The following is a 24,603-nucleotide window of genomic DNA, read 5'->3' as shown; positions in this document are numbered from 1 at the left end:
CAGTGACTACAGGCAGTGTCAGGTCTGTGCCGTTATGCTGATTACACTGATACCTGTGATCAGGATTGTGCTCAGTGACTACAGACAGTGTCAGGTCGGTGCCGTTATACTGATTACACTGATACCTGTGATCAGGATTGTGCTCAGTGACTACAGACAGTGTCAGGTCGGTGCCGTTATGCTGATTACACTGATACCTGTGATCAGGATTGTGCTCAGTGACTAAAGACAGTGTCAGGTCGGTGCCGTTATACTGATTACACTGATACCTGTGATCAGGATTGTGCTCAGTAACTACAGACAGTGTCAGGTCTGTGCCGTTATGCTGATTACACTGATACCTGTGATCAGGATTGTGCTCAGTGACTACAGGCAGTGTCAGGTCTGTGCCGTTATGCTGATTACACTGATACCTGTGATCAGGATTGTGCTCAGTGACTACAGACAGTGTCAGGTCGGTGCCGTTATACTGATTACACTGATACCTGTGATCAGGATTGTGCTCAGTGACTACAGACAGTGTCAGGTCGGTGCCGTTATGCTGATTACACTGATACCTGTGATCAGGATTGTGCTCAGTGACTAAAGACAGTGTCAGGTCGGTGCCGTTATACTGATTACACTGATACCTGTGATCAGGATTGTGCTCAGTGACTACAGACAGTGTCAGGTCGGTGCCGTTATACTGATTACACTGATACCTGTGATCAGGATTGTGCTCAGTAACTACAGACAGTGTTACATCAGCGCCGTTATACTGATTATACTGATACCTGGTGATGAAATCCAGCTTGTGGTTGTTGTGTAGTTGGAATTTGTAGTTTTTAGTTATGGTTCATTTATTATTATTATTATTATACATTTTTATAGCGCCATTTATTCCATGGCGCTTTACATGTGAATATGGGGCAAATATAGACAAATACATTAAACATGAGCAAAAAACAAGACACACCGGTTCATAAGGAGGGAGGCTCATACCCATTTGTGCGAGAAACGGACAAGTGCAATCCGATAAAAAATCGGATTGCACTCGGACCAATGTTGTTCAATGAGTGACATCTCATCTGTGATTTTTTTTTCTCAGCTGAAATGGGACTGAAAAAAAAATTGCAGCATGCTGTGATTTGCTGCATTTCTCGGACGAGACTCGCCAATGAAAGTCAATGGATGCGAGTCAATGGATTGTCCTTTGAAAAGCCGGTAATTCATATGCTGCCACTGTAAAAATCACACTGACAGGTTATAAAAAAAAGATAAAATAGATATATACACATAGAATACATATATATATATATACATATTATACATACACACATATATACAGTATATATGTATGTATATTACATAGATAGAGCGATAGATAAAAGAAAAGCCGGTAATTAATTTGCCGGATTTTGTAAAATCACTGCAGGAGCCGACAGGATAAGAGACATGGTTTACATACGGTAAATCCATGCAGAATAGTTAGATATATAGATGTGTGTGATCAATACAATTAGTACAGTGTATGTGCAAATTTCTGCACATGTATTTAATTAATAAATTAATATTTCTTTGAACAAAAAAAAAGGCGTGGGCTCAAGCACAATTTTCAAAACTAGCAGAGGGAAAGCCAGCGACTGGGGGCGGATGTTTTTAGCCTGGGAAGAGGGTAATACCCAGGGAGTTTCCCAGGCTATTAATATCATCTCTCAGCTGGATAATTAACCTTTACTGGCCAAAAAAATGATGTGGGGTTCCCCCATAATTAATAACCAGCAAAGGCTATGCAGACAGCTGCAGGCTGATATTAATAGCCTAGGAAGGGACCATGGATATTGCCCCCCCCGGCTAAAAACATCAGCACTCAGCCGCACCAGAAAAGGCGCATCTGTAAGATGCGCCAATTCCGCCACTTAGCCTCGCTCTTCCACTTGCCCTGTAGTGGTGGCAAGTGGGGTAATATTTGTGGGGTTGAGGTCACCTTTGTATTGTAAGGTGACATCAAGCCGCCTTAGTAATGTAGAGGTGTCAATAAGACACCTATCCATTACTAATCCTATAGTTGGTAAAGGGTTAAAGACACAGCCAGAATAAAGTTTTTAATGAAATAAAATACTGAGCACAGTTTGACCATTTTATTTTTACTGCTAATCCATGCAACACCCTCGATCTCCTGTAATAAATGAAAAAATAACAAACCAACTATATACCCATACCTGTCCGACATTCAGTCAGTCCCATGCCGTAATCCATATCTGGGGTATATCTGGTTTACAACCAGGAGCGGTGCTAATGCGACTGTCCCGGCTGTAAACTACAGGGGAATGAATGAGAAGCTGCCGTCACCAGCATCAGTGACTAACGATGACGTCACTGATGCTGCGCTGATTCACAGCTTGACCACAATTAACTCTTCAGCATGGGAAAATGAACTGGCATTTTCCCACGCTACAGAGGTCATCCCAGATCAGGCTGTGAGGGAGTGCAGCTTCAGTGACGGTACTGCTAACCACTGAAGCTGCTGCAAAATGGCGCCGATGGTGATGTCTGTACCATTTTTTTTGGAGTGGTAAAAATGTGGCTGCAAGAGAATGGCACCGATAGGTGCTACTGCGTATTCGCTCCCAACATTTGGCTGCAGCCAATTTTTTTTTTCTCTCCAACAAAATGGCGGCAGCTGCACTTTTGTAGTAGCATATATGGGCAAGCGAAAGATGTTTCTGCGCAAGCGCCACCATCGGCGCTATTGTGCTGTAGTTACTTTTATTTTTCCAAAGACCACAATATGAACTGCACAAGTGCAGAATTTACAATAGGAGGTAGGTGACTAAAGGTTTAGTGACCGGTCATAAGCCCATATGGATGAATATGACGAACAGAACACCACATAAAAACCCGCCCACAGCTACACCCATAGCCCCGCACACAGCCCACCCACAGCCCACCCTGTAGCGCGAGAATCTCAATCACTGAAAACTTCTAACAATCATTCCACAACAACCACAAGATGGATTTCATCAGCAGGTATCAGTGTAATCAGTATAAAGGCTCTGACCTGACACTGTCTGTAGTCACTGAGCACAATCCTGATCACAGGTATCAGTGTAATCAGTATAACGGCACCGACCTGACACTGTCTGTAGTCACTGAGCACAATCCTGATCACAGGTATCAGTGTAATCAGTATAACGGCACCGACCTGACACTGTCTGTAGTCACTGAGCACAATCCTGATCACAGGTGTCAGTATAATCAGTATAACCGCACCGACCTGACACTGTCTGTAGTCACTGAGCACAATCCTGATCACAGGTATCAGTGTAATCAGTATAACGGCACCGACCTGACACTGTCTGTAGTCACTGAGCACAATCCTGATCACAGGTATCAGTGTAATCTGTTGTGAATTTGGATTCTGGGCTCCCCCGGTGGCCGCTTGTGGAATTGGACTTGTCATCCTCTTTCCTGTTTCACCTGGTTCCATCAGTAGTGGGTGTCGCTATTTAAGCTCATTTCTCTGGTGGTTTCTTGCCGGTCAACAATGTTATCTGATGCCTCTCAGTGCTTGTTCCTGCTTCTAGACAACTACTAGATAAGTTGGACTTTTGTCCATGTTTTGTTTTGCCTATTTGTTCCAGTTCACAGCTGAAGTTTTGTTACTGTGTCTGGAAAGCTCTCGTTGATCAGGGATTGCTACTCTGGCGTTATGAGTTAATGCCAGAGTTTAAGGTAATCTCTGGATGGTGTTTTGTTAGTGTTTTTCTGCTGACCATGAAAGTATACTATCTGTCTTCTGCTATCTAGTAAGCGGACCTCAAATTTGCTAAGACTATTTTCCTGCTGTGTTTGTAGTTTCATCTGAACTCACCGTCATTATATGTGGGGGGCTACTGTCTTCTTTGGAATATTTCTCTAGAGGTGAGCCAGGTCTTATATTTCCCTCTGCTAGCTATTTAGGTCTTAGGCCAGAGCTGGGCATCTAGCGATAAATAGGAAATGCTACCTGGCTATTTCTAGTTGCGCGGCAGGCTTAGTTCATGGTCAGTATAGTTCCATCTTCCGAGAGCTTGTCCCTCTATAGGCTTGCTATGATCTCTGCCTGCAGAGATCATGACAGTTTGACCGGCCTATAAAGTGTTTAAGACCCAGGTTGAGAAAGGAGAGTTATAAGAAGTCTGCTGGAATTTTTTTTTTTTTTTCCTCCAGTCTGCCTTGCTGCAGTCTTTTTTCTCTCTCTCCTCCTAATCTCTGTATGCTCTGTGTGCACCTGACAATAATGGATCTCCAGAGTGTAACTGCGGGTTTGAATAATCTCATCACGAAAGTACAAAATTTACAAGATTTTGTGGTACATGCTCCGGTATCTGAGCCGAGAATTCCTTTGCCGGAGTTCTTCACAGGGAATAGAGCTAGCTTCCAGAATTTCCGAAATAATTGTAAGCTTTATTTGTCCCTGAAGTCTCGTTCAGCTGGAGACCCTGCTCAGCAGGTTAGGATTGTGATTTCCTTGCTCAGGGGTGACCCTCAAGATTGGGCCTTCTCATTGCCAGCAGGGGATCCTGCGTTACGCGATGTGGATGCGTTTTTTCTGGCCTTGGGCTTGCTTTATGAGGAACCTCATTTGGAACTTCAGGCAGAAAAAACTTTGATGGCACTATCTCAGGGGCAAGACGAAGCTGAAGTTTTCTGCCAAAAATTCCGTAAATGGTCTGTGCTTACTCAGTGGAATGAGTGCGCTTTGGCGGCAACTTTCAGAGAAGGTCTCTCTGATGCCGTTAAGGATGTTATGGTGGGGTTCCCTTTGCCTGCAGGTCTGAATGAGTCCATGACAATGGCCATTCAGATTGATAGGCGTCTGCGGGAGCGCAAACCGGTGCACCATCTGGCGGTGTCTATGGAAAAGACGCCAGAAAGTATGCAGTGTGATAGAATTCTGTCCAGGAGCGAGCGACAGAATTTTAGACGGAAGAATGGATTGTGTTTCTATTGCGGTGATTCTACTCATGTTATATCAGCATGCTCTAGGCGTACAAAGAAGCTTGATAAGTCTGTTTCCATTGGCACCATTCAGTCTAAGTTTATTTTATCTGTAACCCTGATTTGCTCTTTGTCATCCATTGCCACGGACGCCTATGTTGACTCTGGCGCCGCTCTGAGTCTTATGGATTGGTCCTTTGCCAATCGTTGTGGTTTTAATTTAGAGCCTTTGGAGACTCTTATTCCTCTGAAGGGGATTGACTCCACCCCATTGGCTAATAATAAACCACAATACTGGACACAAGTAACCATGCGTATCAATCCGGATCACCAGGAGATTATTCGTTTCCTGGTGCTGTATAATTTACATGACGATTTGGTACTGGGATTGCCATGGTTGCAGTCTCACAACCCAGTCTTGGACTGGAGAGCAATGTCTGTGTTGAGCTGGGGATGTAAGGGTATTCATGGGGACGTACCTTTGGTTTCTATTTCGTCGTCCATTCCCTCTGAAGTCCCTGAGTTCCTCTCTGATTATCAAGACGTCTTTGACGAACCCAAGCTTGGGTCGTTACCTCCGCACCGTGAGTGCGATTGTGCCATAGATTTGATACCGGGTTGTAAATATCCAAAGGGTCGTTTGTTTAATTTGTCTGTGCCGGAACATGCTGCTATGCGGGAATATATAAAGGAGTCTTTGGAAAAGGGACATATTCGTCCATCTTCTTCTCCCTTGGGAGCTGGGTTTTTCTTTGTCTCAAAAAAAGACGGCTCTTTGAGACCATGTATTGATTATCGGCTTCTGAATAAGATCACTGTTAAGTATCAATACCCATTGCCGTTGCTGACTGATTTGTTTGCTCGCATAAAGGGGGCCAAGTGGTTCTCTAAAATTGATCTTCGTGGGGCGTATAATTTGGTGCGGATCAGGCAGGGGGATGAGTGGAAGACCGCATTTAATACGCCCGAGGGCCACTTTGAGTATTTGGTCATGCCTTTTGGTCTTTCTAATGCCCCTTCAGTTTTCCAGTCTTTTATGCATGATATTTTCCGCGATTTTCTGGATAAATTTATGATAATATATCTGGATGATATTCTGATTTTTTCTGATGACTGGGACTCTCATGTCCAGCAGGTCAGGAGAGTTTTTCAGGTTCTGCGGTCTAATTCTTTATGTGTGAAGGGGTCTAAGTGCGTTTTTGGGGTCCAGAAAATTTCCTTTTTGGGGTATATTTTTTCTCCCTCTTCCATTGAGATGGATCCCGTCAAGGTGCAAGCTATTTGTGACTGGACTCAGCCCTCCTCTCTTAAGGGTCTTCAGAGATTTTTGGGCTTTGCCAACTTTTACCGCCGATTTATTGCTGGTTTTTCGGATGTCGTTAAACCACTGACTGATTTGACCAGACAAGGCGCTGATGTTGCTAATTGGTCCCCTCATGCTGTAGAGGCCTTTCGGGAGCTTAAGCGCCGTTTTGCCTCTGCCCCTGTGTTGCGTCAGCCTGATGTGAATCTGCCTTTTCAGGTTGAGGTTGACGCTTCGGAGATCGGAGCTGGGGCAGTGTTGTCGCAGAAAGGTTCCGACTGCTCCGTCATTAGGCCTTGTGCCTTCTTTTCTCGCAAATTTTCGCCCGCAGAGCGGAATTATGATGTTGGGAATCGGGAGCTTTTGGCCATGAAGTGGGCGTTTGAGGAGTGGCGCCATTGGCTCGAGGGGGCTAGGCATCAGGTGGTGGTATTGACTGACCACAAAAATTTGATTTATCTTGAGACTGCCAGACGCCTGAATCCTAGACAGGCGCGCTGGTCTTTATTTTTTTCTCGCTTTAATTTTGTGGTGTCATACCTACCGGGTTCTAAGAATGTTAAGGCAGATGCCCTTTCTAGGAGTTTTGACCCGGACTCTCCTGGTAATTCTGAACCCACAGGTATCCTTAGGGAGGGAGTAATTTTGTCGGCCGTTTCTCCTGATCTGCGGCGGTCCTTGCAAGAGTTTCAGGCGGATAGACCGGATCGTTGTCCGCCTGATAGACTGTTTGTTCCGGATGATTGGACCAGCAGAGTCATCTCTGAGGTACATTCTTCTGCATTGGCAGGTCATCCCGGAATTTTTGGTACCAGGGATTTGGTGGCAAGATCCTTCTGGTGGCCTTCCCTGTCACGAGATGTGCGAGTCTTTGTGCAGTCATGTGACGTTTGTGCTCGGGCCAAGTCTTGTAGTTCTCGGGCTAGCGGACTGCTGTTGCCCTTGCCTATTCCTAAGAGGCCTTGGACACACATCTCGATGGATTTTATTTCAGATCTGCCTGTTTCCCAGAAGATGTCTGTCATCTGGGTGGTTTGTGACCGTTTCTCTAAAATGGTCCATTTGGTTCCTCTGCCCAAGTTGCCTTCTTCTTCTGAGTTGGTTCCTCTGTTTTTTCAGAATGTTGTCCGATTGCACGGTATTCCTGAGAATATTGTTTCTGACAGAGGTACCCAATTTGTGTCTAGATTTTGGCGGGCATTCTGTGCTAGGATGGGCATAGATTTGTCTTTTTCATCTGCTTTTCACCCTCAGACTAATGGCCAGACCGAGCGGACTAATCAGACCCTTGAGACATATCTGAGGTGTTTTGTCTCTGCTGACCAGGATGATTGGGTTGCTTTTTTGCCATTGGCAGAGTTCGCCCTCAATAATCGGGCCAGTTCTTCCACCTTGGTGTCCCCGTTTTTCTGTAATTCGGGGTTTCACCCTCGATTTTCCTCCGGTCAGGTGGAATCCTCGGATTGTCCTGGAGTGGATGCGGTGGTGGAGAGATTGCATCACATCTGGGGGCAGGTTATGGACAATTTGAAGTTGTCCCAGGAGAAGACTCAGCGTTTTGCCAACCGTCATCGTCGTGTTGGTTCTCGGCTTTGTGTTGGAGATTTAGTGTGGTTGTCTTCTCGTTTTGTCCCTATGAGGGTCTCTTCTCCTAAGTTTAAACCTCGGTTCATCGGCCCTTATAGAATATTGGAGATTCTTAATCCTGTTTCTTTCCGTTTGGACCTCCCTGCGTCCTTTTCCATTCATAACGTTTTTCATCGGTCGTTATTGCGCAGGTATGAGGTACCTGTTGTACCTTCAGTTGAGCCTCCTGCTCCGGTGTTGGTTGAGGGTGAGTTGGAGTACGTTGTGGAGAAAATTTTGGACTCTCGTGTTTCCAGACGGAAACTCCAGTATCTGGTCAACTGGAAGGGTTACGGCCAGGAGGATAATTCTTGGGTCAATGCATCTGATGTTCATGCTTCTGATCTTGTTCGTGCCTTCCATAGGGCTCATCCTGGTCGCCCCGGTGGATCTGGTGAGGGTTCGGTGCCCCCTCCTTGAGGGGGGGGTACTGTTGTGAATTTGGATTCTGGGCTCCCCCGGTGGCCGCTTGTGGAATTGGACTTGTCATCCTCTTTCCTGTTTCACCTGGTTCCATCAGTAGTGGGTGTCGCTATTTAAGCTCATTTCTCTGGTGGTTTCTTGCCGGTCAACAATGTTATCTGATGCCTCTCAGTGCTTGTTCCTGCTTCTAGACAACTACTAGATAAGTTGGACTTTTGTCCATGTTTTGTTTTGCCTATTTGTTCCAGTTCACAGCTGAAGTTTTGTTACTGTGTCTGGAAAGCTCTCGTTGATCAGGGATTGCTACTCTGGCGTTATGAGTTAATGCCAGAGTTTAAGGTAATCTCTGGATGGTGTTTTGTTAGTGTTTTTCTGCTGACCATGAAAGTATACTATCTGTCTTCTGCTATCTAGTAAGCGGACCTCAAATTTGCTAAGACTATTTTCCTGCTGTGTTTGTAGTTTCATCTGAACTCACCGTCATTATATGTGGGGGGCTACTGTCTTCTTTGGAATATTTCTCTAGAGGTGAGCCAGGTCTTATATTTCCCTCTGCTAGCTATTTAGGTCTTAGGCCAGAGCTGGGCATCTAGCGATAAATAGGAAATGCTACCTGGCTATTTCTAGTTGCGCGGCAGGCTTAGTTCATGGTCAGTATAGTTCCATCTTCCGAGAGCTTGTCCCTCTATAGGCTTGCTATGATCTCTGCCTGCAGAGATCATGACAGTAATCAGTATAACGGCACCGACCTGACACTGTCTGTAGTCACTGAGCACAACCCTGATCACAGGTATCAGTGTAATCAGTATAACAGCACCAACCTGACACTGTCTGTAGTCACTGAGCACAACCCTGATCACAGGTATCAGTGTAATCAGTATAACGGCACCAACCTGACACTGTCTGTAGTCACTGAGCACAATCCTGATCACAGGTATCAGTGTAATCAGTATAACGGCACTGACCTGACACTGTCTGAAGTCACTGAGCACAATCCTGATCACAGGTATAAGTGTAATCAGTATAACGGCACCGACCTGACACTGTCTGTAGTCACTGAGCACAATCCTGATCACAGGTATTAGTGTAATCAGTATAACGGCACCGACCTGATACGGTCTGTAGTCACTGAGCACAATCCTGATCACAGGTATCAGTGTAATCAGTATAACAGCACCAACCTGACACTGTCTGTAGTCACTGAGCACAATCCTGATCACAGGTATCAGTGTAATCAGTATAACGGCACCGACCTGACACTGTCTGTAGTCACTGAGAACAATCCTGATCACAGGTATCAGTGTAATCAGTATAACGGCACCGACCTGACACTGTCTGTAGTCACTAAGCACAATCCTGATCACAGGTATCAGTGTAATCAGTATAATGGCACCGACCTGACACTGTCTGTAGTCACTGAGCACAATCCTGATCACAGGTATCAGTATAATCAGTATAACGGCACCGACCTGACACTGTCTGTAGTCACTGAGAACAATCCTGATCACAGGTATCAGTGTAATCAGTATAACGGCACCGACCTGACACTGTCTGTAGTCACTGAGCACAATCCTGATCACAGGTATTAGTGTAATCAGTATAACGGCACCGACCTGATACGGTCTGTAGCCACTGAGCACAATCCTAATCACAGGTATCAGTGTAATCAGTATAACAGCACCAACCTGACACTGTCTGTAGTCACTGAGCACAATCCTGATCACAGGTATCAGTGTAATCAGTATAACGGCACCGACCTGACACTGTCTGTAGTCACTGAGCACAATCCTGATCACAGGTATCAGTGTAATCAGTATAACGGGGCTGACCTGACACTGTCTGTAGTCACTGAGCACAATCCTGATCACAGTTATCAGTGTAATCAGTATAACTGCACCGACCTGACACTGTAGTCACTGAGCACAATCCTGATCACATGTATCAGTGTAATCAGTATAACGGCACCGACCTGACACTGTCTGTAGTCACTGAGCACAATCCTGATCACATGTATCAGTGTAATCAGTATAACGGCACCGACCTGACACTGTCTGTAGTCACTGAACACAATCCTGATCACAGGTATCAGTGTAATCAGTATAACTGCACCGACCTGACACTGTCTGTAGTCACTGAGCACAATCCTGATCACAGGTATCAGTGTAATCAGTATAACGGCACTGACCTGACACTGCCTGTAGTCACTGAGCACAATCCTGATCACAGGTATCAGTGTAATCAGTATAACGGCACCGACCTGACACTGTCTGTAGTCACTGAACACAATCCTGATCACAGGTATCAGTGTAATCAGTATAACTGCACCGACCTGACACTGTCTGTAGCCACTGAGCACAATCCTGATCACAGGTATCAGTGTAATCAGTATAACGGCACTGACCTGACACTGCCTGTAGTCACTGAGCACAATCCTGATCACAGGTATCAGTGTAATCAGTATAACGGCACCGACCTGACACTGTCTGTAGTCACTGAGCACAATCCTGACCACAGGTATCAGTGTAATCAGTATAACGGCACCGACCTGACACTGTCTGTAGTCACTGAGCACAATCCTGATCACATGTATCAGTGTAATCAGTATAACGGCACCGACCTGACACTGTCTGTAGTCACTGAGCACAATCCTGATGACAGGTATCAGTGTAATCAGTATAACGGCACCGACCTGACACTGTCTGTAGTCACTGAGCACAATCCTGATCACAGGTATCAGTGTAATCAGTATAACGGCACCGACCTGACACTGTCTGTAGTCACTGAGCACAATCCTGATCACAGGTATCAGTGTAATCAGTATAACGGCACCGACCTGACACTGTCTGTAGTCACTGAGCACAATCCTGATGACAGGTATCAGTGTAATCAGTATAACGGCACCGACCTGACACTGTCTGTAGTCACTGAGCACAATCCTGATCACAGGTATCAGTGTAATCAGTATAACGGCACCGACCTGACTCTGTCTGTAGTCACTGAGCACAATCCTGATCACAGTTATCAGTGTAATCAGTATAACTGCACCGACCTGACACTGTAGTCACTGAGCACAATCCTGATCACATGTATCAGTGTAATCAGTATAACGGCACCGACCTGACACTGTCTGTAGTCACTGAGCACAATCCTGATGACAGGTATCAGTGTAATCAGTATAACGGCACCGACCTGACACTGTCTGTAGTCACTGAGCACAATCCTGATCACAGGTATCAGTGTAATCAGTATAACGGCACCGACCTGACACTGTCTGTAGTCACTGAGCACAATCCTGATCACAGGTATCAGTGTAATCAGTATAACGGCGCCGACCTGACACTGTCTGTAGTCACTGAGCACAATCCTGATCACAGGTGTCAGTGTAATCAGTATGACGGCGCCGACCTGACACTGTCTGTAGTCACTGAGCACAATCCTGATCACAGGTGTCAGTGTAATCAGTATAACGGCACCGACCTGACACTGTCTGTAGTCACTGAGCACAATCCTGATCACAGGTGTCAGTGTAATCAGTATAACGGCACCGACCTGACACTGTCTGTAGTCACTGAGCACAATCCTGATCACATATATCACTGTAATCAGTATAGCGGCACCGACCTGACACTGTCTGGAGTCACTGAGCACAATCCCGATCACAGGTATCAGTGTAATCAGTATAACGGCACCGACCTGACACTGTCTGTAGTCACTGAGCACAATCCTGATCACAGGTATCAGTGTAATCAGTATAACGGCACCGACCTGACACTGTCTGTAGTCACTGAGCACAATCCTGATCACAGGTATGAGTGTAATCAGTATAACGGGGCTGACCTGACACTGTCTGTAGTCACTGAGCACAATCCTGATCACAGTTATCAGTGTAATCAGTATAACTGCACCGACCTGACACTGTAGTCACTGAGCACAATCCTGATCACATGTATCAGTGTAATCAGTATAACGACACCGACCTGACACTGTCTGTAGTCACTGAACACAATCCTGATCACAGGTATCAGTGTAATCAGTATAACTGCACCGACCTGACACTGTCTGTAGTCACTGAGCACAATCCTGATCACAGGTATCAGTGTAATCAGTATAACGGCACCGACCTGACACTGTCTGTAGTCACTGAGCACAATCCTGATCACAGGTATCAGTGTAATCAGTATAACGGCACTGACCTGACACTGTCTGTAGTCACTGAGCACAATCCTGATCACAGGTATCAGTGTAATCAGTATAACGGCACTTATATTTTTGTGCAGGCAAAACCTTCTCTCATCTTAAGAAGCTCCTTACAAAAAGCAGATTTGCTGCGTATTTGCTGCGTTTTTATTGTCTCTTGTACATGCTGATAAAGTTTAGTAGTGCACCCGAAAAACTATGATGCAACTTCCTTAGGTTTTTGCATAAAAAACACAGCAAAACCTGATACCTGCATTTTTTGTAGATACTCATTGCTTTCTATGGATGAAAAAATGCCTGAAAAACGATGAAAGAAGTGACAGGCAGCAATTTAAAAAAACGCAGCAAATTTCCAATTCAGTCTGGAAAGAGACAATGTGTGTGCAAATTTCTGAAATCTCATAACTACAACGCAGTTTGACATTTGCATTAAAAAAGCAGAAATAAAAAAGCCGCAAAGTGTGATCATAACCTTCCACTGTAATAGAACTCCATCCCACTGTTGCCGCCATGTACTCACTTTTCAGCAGGAGACAAAGGTTAATCAAGAACTCAACCTCCCTTATAGGCTGCGGAGAGCAGAAGTCACACCCCGAAACCGTCTGACACCCGGACACACAACACCCTGCCACCAAGCATCCAGCGAAGGGGCCGACGAGGCCCCAAAATACACCCTGGGAGGCCATGGATTCCTCAGAGCATAGAAGGACCACGCTCTTAATATAAAAAGTACAGAGCGTACAAGAAAATGAGTAAAAAGAGAAAAGAAAGGAGATAAACAAATAGGAAAACTGGAGACAAGCACCTTGGCGTGTGCGTCTAACGCGGTTCTGTTTCCTGGAGAATAGGGAAGGTTTCTGAATCCCACCCTGCTCACACGGACCCCCGCATGTGACCACTTTTCCATTGTGTGACCCCTGGCGGGCCTATATTGTACTATGTGCAGCGCCCCAGAGTCCTGGTCGTTGCAGTACTGTGGCTCCGCCGCTAAGGGGGGCTATGGTACGTCTGATGGCACTGAAGGAGTTCATCTGACCAGGTATCACAGACACCAATACATTTCACAGTCTGGCCTCCAGGGGGAGCTAAGGGTGCTATTCATTAGGCCACTCCTCACATACTGGTAAAACTGGGGGTTAGGCAGGAAGTTAGAGGAGAAAGCTGACTGGGTTGGAACCAGGCAACACCTTGTGGCAGAGGGTGTTGTAGGGGAGATTCAGAGGGGTCCCTGTCAGGGGTGGGATCCTGACAGAGGCCTGGCAAACAGAGAGAACGTTACGGGACCGCGCCTGCACGATATAGCGGCGGTACCCCAAGAAAGGATAAGAAGCGAGGTTCATTGTGCTGAGTGAGAAACGAGATCAACGCAACAAGGAGAATACCAGTAGGAGTCGTGCTGTAAGACCGAGGCAACATCCTACTGAGGCGCGTAGCCGGTGGCCGGAACGCCGAGGAAGTATAGAGCTCCAAGCCAAACTTCAAACCTACGGCAGGACAGTCAGTTACAGGCGGGCTGCCTCACCCAATTGACCTAGGAAGACACAGGGGGGTAACAACAGGAGAGGGGTGACGATAGAGCCCAGGAAGAACCTCCGAGCCTCCCCGTCATACGGGTGCGTCCTAACCGTAAGATCAGGGGGACGTAGAAGAACATCAGAATTGAGTTGTGAGGGAACACGAGAAACAGACACAACAGTTGTGAGGACTATCCCGTAAGCTCAGCAGGGGAGGACCACAACACACAAGTGCTAGCGGGTAGGCACAGATTTCCACCTGCAAAGGGAACTCTGGAGGTGCCATTGGACCGGCCGGACTTGCGCAGCCCGGGTATCCGTCTTCAGGACTGAGGACCCAGAAGCCTTCAGTAAAGAGGTAAAGAGACTGCAACCTGGTGTCCTCGTTATTTACTGCGACCGGCACGATACACACCGCCAGACCATCATCCTATACCACCACCATCCTCACCTATTATTTGGGCGCCCCTCAGCAGGGTCACAGACCGGGTCTAGCCACCGTGACCACCCCAGAACAGAGACTCAGAGGCCCGGTACCGGGTACCCCTCGGCCCTGCGACAGTGGGGGCGCTGCACTATGCATTTCACAGGTCTGTGACTGGACGGTGGCCACTAGGGCGGCGAGGACATTGCATATCACATAGCTGCTTTCTGCCATTCCCCTCCTTCATAGAAATGGAGAAAGGCTACGAGGGCCTTGTCCCAAGCAGGCTGCAGAGTCACTGACCCCTCTGTAGTCCCAGCGAGACCCCCTGGGTGTGAGCTCCTGGTCACCTCCTGACCTGGTATAATGGTTGTCAGACTTGTCATAATATAATATTCCTAATATTACCTTGCAGGACGTTTCTCCACTGCTGCCATGATGCTGGCTGTCAGGCCATAGCAGTGATGTACCAGACAGCTGCAGCCGATCACTAGGCTGAACAGTCTTGTGCAGACTACCTCAGCTTTACAGCCCAGTGATTGGCAGCAGTGGTCATGTGCATGTGTTGTGGGGCCAGATCTGACCGGGGTGGAAAGAAGCGCAGCTTCTTAGTGTTAAGGATCAATGATTGGAAGCCTTCATTAAGTCGTCATTGGTCCACAGGACAGCTAATTAGGGTTAGATTGTTGCGAATGCCACTGCTGGTGTCCCGACTGCACCGATTGTCAGGCCACGGTCACACGGTCAGTATTTCAGATAAGTATTTGTAGCCAAAATCGGGAGAGGAACAATCAGAGGAAAAGTATAATAGAAACAGGTCACCACTTCTGTGTTATCACCACTCCTGGTTACAAATACTGACGTGTGACCGTGGCCTCAGGATGAGCCAGGAGGAGTCCATTAGTACGCGCACCATTACGTGAGAGGCCACGCAGATGCCAGGTTCTAGGCGGTTGGGCGCGGACTTCTGCCCGGCCGCGCTGCAGCCATGGAGGGTCCAGCACTCACTTATTAGGGTTTCTTACGAGTAGTATAGATGTAACTTACAGGAAACCAGGACATGCTTCTCCCCGCCAGAAAGTAGCCGCCCACAGTTCCTCGATTTGTCCGACGCATGGACTGCAGGGATAAAACATGGAGCAATCAGGTAGGAAATGCTACGTTAAACATGAAATTCACACCAATGAGACCGTGAGTTATACAGCGGCCACAGGAAGCAGAAAATACATCTAAATAAATCATAAAAACCAAGCCAAAAATGGCATGACATACAAACCTATCAGGAGGATCCGACCCTTCCGGCTTTTTTGCCGGAGACAAAAAACATTGTTATGGACGTTTTTTCCAGAAACCATAAACGGCAGATTTGCCGGATCCGGCGAAAACCGGACGAAACGCAAGGCGGCCCTAATACGCAATCCGGCACTAATACAAGTCTATGGGGAAAAAAAACAGATTTGGCGACAACATTAGCCGGATATGTTTTTTTGAAAATTCGCCTGACGGCGAAAACCTGATGTGTGAAAGTAGCCTAAGTGGATAATGTTGCACAATTTGAGCTTGTTTGGTGCCCGATATCGCACACTCCGCACACTACTCATTCTCTATGTCTAGCAAAATAGGAGAAAAAGGAGTACCAGGTGATAATTTTACTAAAAAACAGTGTAAATCTTTATTAAGCATCAAAAGATCAGATAAATCACAGTATATAAAGTAACACATACTCCAAGAAGATACAAACAGGGAAAGAGGTCACCACCGCAGCAATGCAAAATATCAGGCATTAATACATAGCCATAGTGCCTAGAAGATGCAAATCACGCAAGGTAACACATAAAAATACAACGGAGAAAGCTTACCAAGGCCTGTGAGTTGGAGAGGTGGTGACCCCAAGGAAGGATGTCAGCCCCGACGCGCGTTTTGCTTCCCCTTGAGAAAGCTGCGTTTGTGCCAGCAAAACGCACGTCGGGGCTGACATCTTTCCTTGGGGTCACCACCTCTCCAACTCACAGGCCTTAGTAAGCTTGTCCTCTCGTATTTTTATGTGTTACCTGGTGTGATTTGCATCCACTTTACTTGATAGGGGCACTCTTTTCCGTGGTCTTCTATGCACTATGGCTATGTATTAATGCCCGATATTTGGAATTGCTGAGGTGGTGACCTCTTTCCCTGTTAGTATCTTCTTGGAGTATGTTACTTTATATACTGTGATTTATCTGATCTTTTGACACTTAATAAAGATCTACACTGTTTCTTCATAAAATTATCGCCTGGTACTCCTTTTTCTCCTATTTTTCTATCTTTCTTGAAGTTGGTGTAGCTGTTTTAGGGTGGGCTACCACAGGTGCCCCATTTCCTAGCATTTGATATGCAGCTGGGTTGGTTATCATTCTCTATGTCTGCTGTATGAGCGGCACTTGTCTGTCTGGTATAGTTGCAGGGTGCAGACACACGTGTGCACCAGGGGCTGGCTGGGCCAGGTGGCAAAGAGGCAAATGCCCCCCTGGCCGCTCACCCAGCAGCTGTTCAGGGCCGGCCGCCTGATGATGGCTACAGCTGCACAGCAAATTGTGCGCTGCTGTGTCCGCTGTACTGTGACATGGCCAGCAGCAGACACAGCCGCATCACAGCCAGCACACACGTCTGCACCGGGCCCGGGAGCTGTGCACGGCTGTCACACCTTGACGGATGCACAGCTCCTGCTCCCTCTCCCTCCATGTTCTCTATACTTTCGGGTCAGGTGTCGGGCATGCGCGATGACGTCATCGTGCACGCGTCGACATGTCCTGGACGCTAGAAGCAGAGAGGCACTGCAGGGGAGCGACTGGTGAGGTAAGTATGAAAAACTTTTTTGTTTTCTTTATAAAATAAATTCAATGGTGGGTAACTGCAAGTGATGAAGTGAGGGGTGTAAGGAGACTGCACATGATGGAATTTGGGGGTTCAAGGAGACTGCACATGATGGAGTGAGGGGGTAAGTGGGGCTACACATGATGAAGGGGGAGTGGGGCTGCACATGATGAAGGGGGAGTGGATCTGCACATTATGAAGGGGGAGTGAAGCTTCACATGATGAAGGGGGAGTGGGGCTGCACATTATGGAGTTTGGGGGTTAAAGGAGACTGCACATGATGGAGTGAGGGGTAAGTGGGGCTGCACATGATGAAGGGGGAGTGGGGCTGCACATGATGGAATTTGGGGGTTAAAGGAGACTGCACATGATGAAGTGGGGAGAGTAGGGCTGTACATTATGGAGTGGGGCTGCACATTTTGATGTGGGGAGGGTAAGGGGGATTGCACATGATGAAGGGAGAGTGGGGCTGCACATGATGAAGGGGGAGTAGAGCTGCACATGATGAAGGGGGAGTGGGGCTGCACATGATGGAATTTGGGGGTTAAAGGAGACTGCACATGATGAAGTGGGGAGAGTAGGGCTGTACATTATGGAGTGGGGCTGCACATTTTGATGTGGGGAGGGTAAGGGGGATTGCACATGATGAAGGGAGAGTGGGGCTGCACATGATGAAGGGGGAGTAGGGCTGCACATGATGAAGGAAGAGTGGGGCTGCACATGATGGAGTTTGGGGGTTAAAGGTGACTGCACATGATGGAGTGCGGGGAGTGGGGCTATACATGATAGTGTGGGGCTGCACATGATGAAGGGGAGTGGGGCTGCATGATGGAGTTTGGGGGTTAAAGGAGATTGCACATGATGGAGTGAGGAGTGTGGGGCTATACATGATGGAGTGGGGAGTGGGGCTGCACATGATGGTGAGTGGGGCTGCACATGATGGAGTTTTGGGGTTAAAGGAGACTGCACACGATGGAGTGAGGAGTGTGGGGCTATACATGATGGAGTGGGGAGTGGGGCTGCACATGATGGTGAGTGGGGCTGCACATGATGGAGTTTTGGGGTTAAAGGAGACTGTACATGATGAAGTGGGGAGAGTGGGGCTGTACATGATGGAGTGGGACCTCACATGTTGATATGGGGGGGGGTAAGGGGGATTGCAAATGATGAAGGGGGAGTGGGGCTGCACATGATGTGTGGGGTAAGGGGGACTGCACATGATGAAGTGGGGGGAGTAAGGGGGACTGCACATGATGAAGTGGGGGGAGTAAAGGGGACTGCACATGATGAAATGGGACGAGTGGAGCTGAACAAGATGAAGTGGGGGTAAGGGGGACTTCACATGAAGTGGGGGTAAGGGGGACTGCACATGATGAAGTGGGTGGGTAAGGGGGACTGCACATGATAAAGTGAGTAACGGGGACTGCACATGATGAAGTGGGGGGAAGGGGACTGCACATGATGAAGTGTGTCTGAGGTGGGACTGCTCATGATCAAATGGAAGGGGGATACGGGGCTGCAAATGATGAAGGGCACTGCAGATGAAGTGAGGGGGTGATAGGGGACTGCAATGGTTGAAGTAAGGGGACTTCAAATTAAAGTGGGGGACTGCAAATGATTAATTCAGTGTGAGGAACGGGGGACAGCAATTTTATTGAAGGTGGGGGTGGGGAGAGCAAATGACCAATTGAAGAGGGGGTGGGGATTGCAAATGATCTAGGCGGGGGAGAACAAATAATGAATTTTGAGGGTGGGGGAGAAAATAATGTATTGAATGTGGGGTAGAACTGTTGATAATGAATAGAGGGTGGGAGAGAGACATGACAATGAATTGCGGCTGGAGGGGCATGTAAATATAATGAATTGGGGTTAGGGTTAGCGCGGTAAGTACATAGTGGGGGCGTTGAGGATGAAGTGACTGGTAATGAATTGGGGAAAGAGTACAGGTGCTAATTTATATATTAAATGGGGAAGTGACTATTTATAGTTAGTGGGTGCACAGTGGTGGATTATAATTTATATTTGGAATGGTGGGTTAATAATAATAATAATAATTTTATTTCTATAGCACCAACATATTCCGCAACACTTTACATTTTAGAGGGGACTTGTACAGACAATGGACATTAAGCATAACAATTAACACATAGATCAACTGATACCAAAAGGAATGAGGGCCCTGCTTGCAAGCTTACAATCTATGAGGTTGCATAATAACCAATTATATATTGATTGTGGGTGCAGCTCTGTATTCAGATGTGTAGTGTAGAAGAAAGGGAAAAAGTGGGGAATGTGCTCTGGAAGCGGTGCTCTAGGTAACTGTGTTATTTTATGCAGAGATGAGTCCTGGCTGAAAGAAGTGACGGCGGTCTGTGCTGGATGAAAAAGAAAAGCAAAGATGAAGGACTTCAGCTAGAGACGTCACTGGTGAGTCAGTGTATTACCTGTACACTGACACTATACACTGTATACTATATACAGAGCTCCTGTGTAAAAGATCACTGCTGATCCCTGTATTATCTGTACACTGGCACTATATACAGAGCTCCTGGGTATAATGTCACCAGTGATCACTGTATTACCTGTACACTGACAGTAAGTACAGAGTTTCTGTATACAATGGCACTTAGTATTGTGTTTTTTAAAAAAAATTAACGTTCAGTATTGTAGTATTCAGTCACTATGTGATGGTAATCTGTTGTCCACCCATGGTGTGGTGGTATTTGTTTCTTGTATGTGGTATTAATGGTTGTTTAAAAAAAATGTAAATGTATGTCACTCATTCCCTTAAAGAAAAGAACCCTGTTGTGAACTCTATTTTTGGGCTCCCTCTAGTGGTCACAAGCGGTACTGTGTAGTGTTGTCTTTCTGCAGGTTGGCAGCATCAGCTGGTTCGTTATCCTTGGTTGGTTTCCTATTTAGCTCACCTGGAGACTCAGTTCCTTGCCTGCTATCAATGTATTCAGTGCTCTTCAGATTCCTTGTGACTACCTTGCTCCCAGTCTCTCCAAGACAAGCTAAGTTTTTGTTTGTTCATTTTTTGATTATCAGCATTCATTATGTTTCTTGTCCAGCTTGCTATAATGTGATTTCCTCGCTTGCTGGTTGCTCTAGGGGACTGAGTTTCTCCCCCCACACCGTTAGTTGGTGTGGGGGTTCTTGAAATCTCAGAGTGGATATTTTGTAAGGGTTTTTTACTGACCGCATAGATTCCCTTTTCTATTTTCTGCTATCTAGTATTAGTGGGCCTCATTTGCTGAATCTGCTTTCACCCCTGTGTATGTGCCTTCTTCTTACCTCACCGTTATTATTTGTTGGGGGCTTCTATATCTTTGGGGATTATTTCTCTGGAGGCAAGAGAGGTCTTTCTTTCTCTCTAGGGGTAGTTAGTTCCTCAGGCTGGCTCGAGACGTCTAGGATTTTTAGGCACGTTCACCGGCTACTTCTAGTGTGTTTGGATAGGTTCAGATTTGCGGTCAGTCCAGTTTGCCACCTCCCTAGAGCTTGTCCTATGTTTGTTACTTAGCTGGAGTAATTTGTGATCCTCAACCACTAAGGATCATAACAGTATAGCAGGCCAAAAAGTGTTTAATGCATCGCAGAAGTGGGATAAAAAGAAGACCTGAGTACATTTTTTTTTTCCTCCCGCTTTTCCTTTGCTGCAGTCTGTTTAGCTTCTTTCATCCCCTTGAACTCTGGGTGGTTTTGAGCTCAGCTGCAGACATAAATATTCAGACTCTGACTTCTAGTGTGGATCATCTTACGGCACGGGTGCAAAGTATTCAGGATTTTGTTATTCATAGCTAGTGTTGAGCATTCCGATACTGCAAGTATCGGGTATCGGCCGATACTTGCTGTATCAGAATTCCGATACCGAGATCCGATATTTTTGTGATATCGGGTATCGGTATCGAAACAACATTAATGTAAAAATGTGTAAAAGAGAGAATTAAAATAAAAAATATTGCTATACTCACCTCTCCGACGCAGCCTGCACCTTACCGAGGGAAGCGGCAGCGTTCTTTGTTTAAAATTCGCGCTTTTCTTTCCTTTACGTGAGTCCCGGCTTGTGATTGGTTGCGTGCCGCCCATGTGACCGGGACGCAACCAATCACAGCAAGCCGTGACGTAATTTCAGGTCCTTAAGGATTTTAAAATTACGTCCCGGCTTTGTGATTGGTCCGCGTCCCGGCAACATGGCCGCCATTAACCAATCACAAGCCGTGACGTCACGGGAGGCTGGACACGCGCGCTTTTTAAAATGGGCGCGTGTCCAGCCTCCCGTGACGTCCCGGCTTGTGATTGGTTGCGCCGCGGTCAACCAATCACAAGCCGGGAGGCTGGACACGCGCCCATTTTAAAATTTTAAAATGCGCGCGTGTCCAGCCTCCCGGCTTGTGATTGGTTGACCGCGGCGCAACCAATCACAAGCCGGGACGTCACGGGAGGCTGGACACGCGCCCATTTTAAAATTTTAAAATGCGCGCGTGTCCAGCCTCCCGGCTTGTGATTGGTTGACCGCGGCGCAACCAATCACAAGCCGGGACATCACGGGAGGCTGGACACGCGCCCATTTTAAAAAGCGCGCGTGTCCAGCCTCCCGTGACGTCACGGCTTGTGATTGGTTAATGGCGGCCATGTTGCCGGGACGCGGACCAATCACAGCAAGCCGTGACGTAATTTCGTCACGGCTTGCTGTGATTGGTCCGCGTCCCGGCAACATGGCGCCGTGACCAATCATAAGCCGGGACGTCACTGGAGGCTGGACACGCGCGCTTTTTAAAATGGGCGCGTGTCCAGCCTCCCGTGACGTCCCGGCTTGTGATTGGTTAATGGCGGCCATGTTGCCGGGACGCGGACCAATCACAGCAAGCCGTGACGTAATTTCGTCACGGCTTGCTGTGATTGGTCCGCGTCCCGGCAACATGGCCGCCCTGACCAATCACAAGCCGGGACTTCACGTAACCAAGTAAAAGCGCGAATTTTAAACAAACAACGCTGCCGGTTCCCTCGCTGAGGTCCAGGCTGCGTCGGAGAGGTGAGTATAGCGATATTTTTTATTTTAATTCTTTCTTTTACACATTTATATGGATCCCAGGGCCTGAAGGAGAGTTTCCTCTCCTTCAGACCCTGGGAACCATCAGGAATACCGTCCGATACTTGAGTCCCATTGACTTGTATTGGTATCGGGTATCGGTATCGGATTGGATCCGATACTTTGCCGGTATCGGCCGATACTTTCCGATACCGATACTTTCAAGTATCGGACGGTATCGCTCAACACTATTCATAGCCCTATGTCAGAACCAAAGATACCCATTCCTGAGTTGTTTTCTGGAGATAGATCTAGGTTTCTAAATTTTAAAAATAATTGTAAGTTATTTCTATCTCTGAGACCTCGTTCCTCTGGTGATTCCGCTCAGCAAGTTAAAATTGTTATCTCCTTGTTGCGTGGCGACCCTCAAGATTGGGCTTTCTCTCTGGCGCCAGGAGATCCTGCATTGCTTAATGTAGATGCATTTTTTCTGGCTCTTGGACTGCTTTATGAGGAGCCTAATCTTGAGAATCAGGCAGAAAAAGCGTTGCTGGCTATCTCTCAAGGTCAGGATGAAGCAGAGGTGTATTGTCAAAAATTTCGGAAATGGTCGGTGCTTACTCAATGGAATGAGTGTGCCCTGGCTGCAAATTTCAGAGAAGGTCTTTCTGAGGCCGTTAAGAATGTTTTGGTGGGGTTTCCCACCCCTACAAGTCTGAGTCATTCTATGTCTTTAGCCATTCAGGTTGATCGGCGTTTGCGGGAGCGCAAATCTGCTCATCCTTTGGCGGTGTTTTCTGAATAGAGACCTGAGTCTATGCAATGTGACCGAACTCTGACCAGAATTGAGCGACAAAGTCATAGACGTCAAAATGGGTTGTGCTTTTACTGTGGTGATTCTACTCATGTTATCTCAGCATGCTCTAAACGCTTAAAAAAATTCGCTAAACCTGTCACCATTGGTACTATACAGCCTAAATTTATTTTGTCTGTTACTTTGATTTGTTCTTTGTCGTCCTACCCGGTTATGGCTTTTGTGGATTCGGGTGCTGCCCTGAATCTGATGGATTTGTCGTTTGCCAGGCGCTGTGGTTTTGTCCTGGAGCCTTTGGAATTTCCTATTCCTCTGAGGGGAATTGATGCTACGCCATTGGCTGAGAATAAGCCTCAGTATTGGACGCAAATGACCATGTGCATGACTCCCGTACATCAGGAGGTGATTCGCTTTCTTGTTCTGCATAATTTGCATGATGTTGTCGTTTTGGGTCTGCCATGGCTGCAGGCTCATAATCCAGTTTTAGATTGGAAAGCTATGTCTGTGTCAAGTTGGGGTTGTCAGGGAATTCATGGCGATACTCCGTTGGTGTCTATTGCTTCTTCCACTCCTTCTGAGGTCCCTGAGTTTTTGTCTGACTACCAGGATGTATTTGATGAGCCCAGGTCCAGTGCCCTGCCCCCTCATAGGGATTGTGACTGTGCTATAAATCTAATTCCTGGTAGTAAATTTCCTAAGGGACGACTTTTTAATTTGTCTATACCAGAGCATGCCGCGATGCGGAGTTATATAAAGGAGTCTTTGGAGAAGGGACATATTCGCCCATCCTCTTCCCCTCTTGGTGCAGGATTTTTTTTTGTGGCCAAGAAGGACGGTTCTTTGAGACCTTGTATAGATTATCGTCTTCTGAATAAAATCACAGTCAAATTTCAGTATCCTTTGCCACTATTGTCTGATTTGTTTGCTCGGATTAAGGGTGCCAGTTGGTTCACCAAGATAGATCTCCGTGGTGCGTATAACCTTGTGCGCATTAAGCAGGGAGATGAATGGAAAACAGCATTTAATACGCCCGAAGGCCATTTTGAGTACTTGGTGATGCCTTTTGGACTCTCTAATGCCCCTTCTGTGTTTCAGTCCTTCATGCATGACATCTTCTGAGAATATCTGGATAAATTTATGATTGTTTATCTGGATGACATTTTGGTCTTTTCTGATGATTGGGAGTCCCATGTGAAGCAGGTCAGGATGGTGTTTCAGGTCCTGCGTGCTAATGCTTTATTTGTGAAGGGCTCAAAATGTCTCTTCGGAGTACAGAAGGTCTCCTTTTTGGATTTTATTTTTTCTCCTTCTACTGTGGAGATGGACCCAGTCAAGGTCCAGGCTATTCATGACTGGACTCAGCCCACGTCTGTTAAGAGTCTTCAGAAGTTCTTTTTACCGTCGTTTCATCGCTAATTTTTCTAGCGTGGTTAAACCTTTGACAGATTTGACCAA

The 24,603-nt window shown here is 46.7% G+C and overlaps 1 protein-coding gene across 1 annotated transcript in view; it reads right to left on the bottom strand.

Moving 5' to 3' along the window:
* SLC5A2 (solute carrier family 5 member 2) overlaps positions 1–24,603 on the bottom strand; it is a 136,207-nt gene that overhangs the window by 73,510 nt on the left and 38,094 nt on the right. The window contains exon 2 of the mRNA XM_077273589.1: positions 15,497–15,568. Within this exon, the coding sequence (XP_077129704.1) occupies positions 15,497–15,568 (72 nt within the window). The remainder of the gene's footprint in view (positions 1–15,496; positions 15,569–24,603) is intronic.

The sequence above is a fragment of the Ranitomeya variabilis genome, chromosome 7 (genome assembly GCF_051348905.1).
Source record: "Ranitomeya variabilis isolate aRanVar5 chromosome 7, aRanVar5.hap1, whole genome shotgun sequence".
NCBI lineage: Eukaryota > Metazoa > Chordata > Amphibia > Anura > Dendrobatidae > Ranitomeya > Ranitomeya variabilis.
The sequence above is the reverse complement of the archived record's forward strand: the minus strand, read 5'-3'. Positions and strand labels throughout refer to the sequence as shown.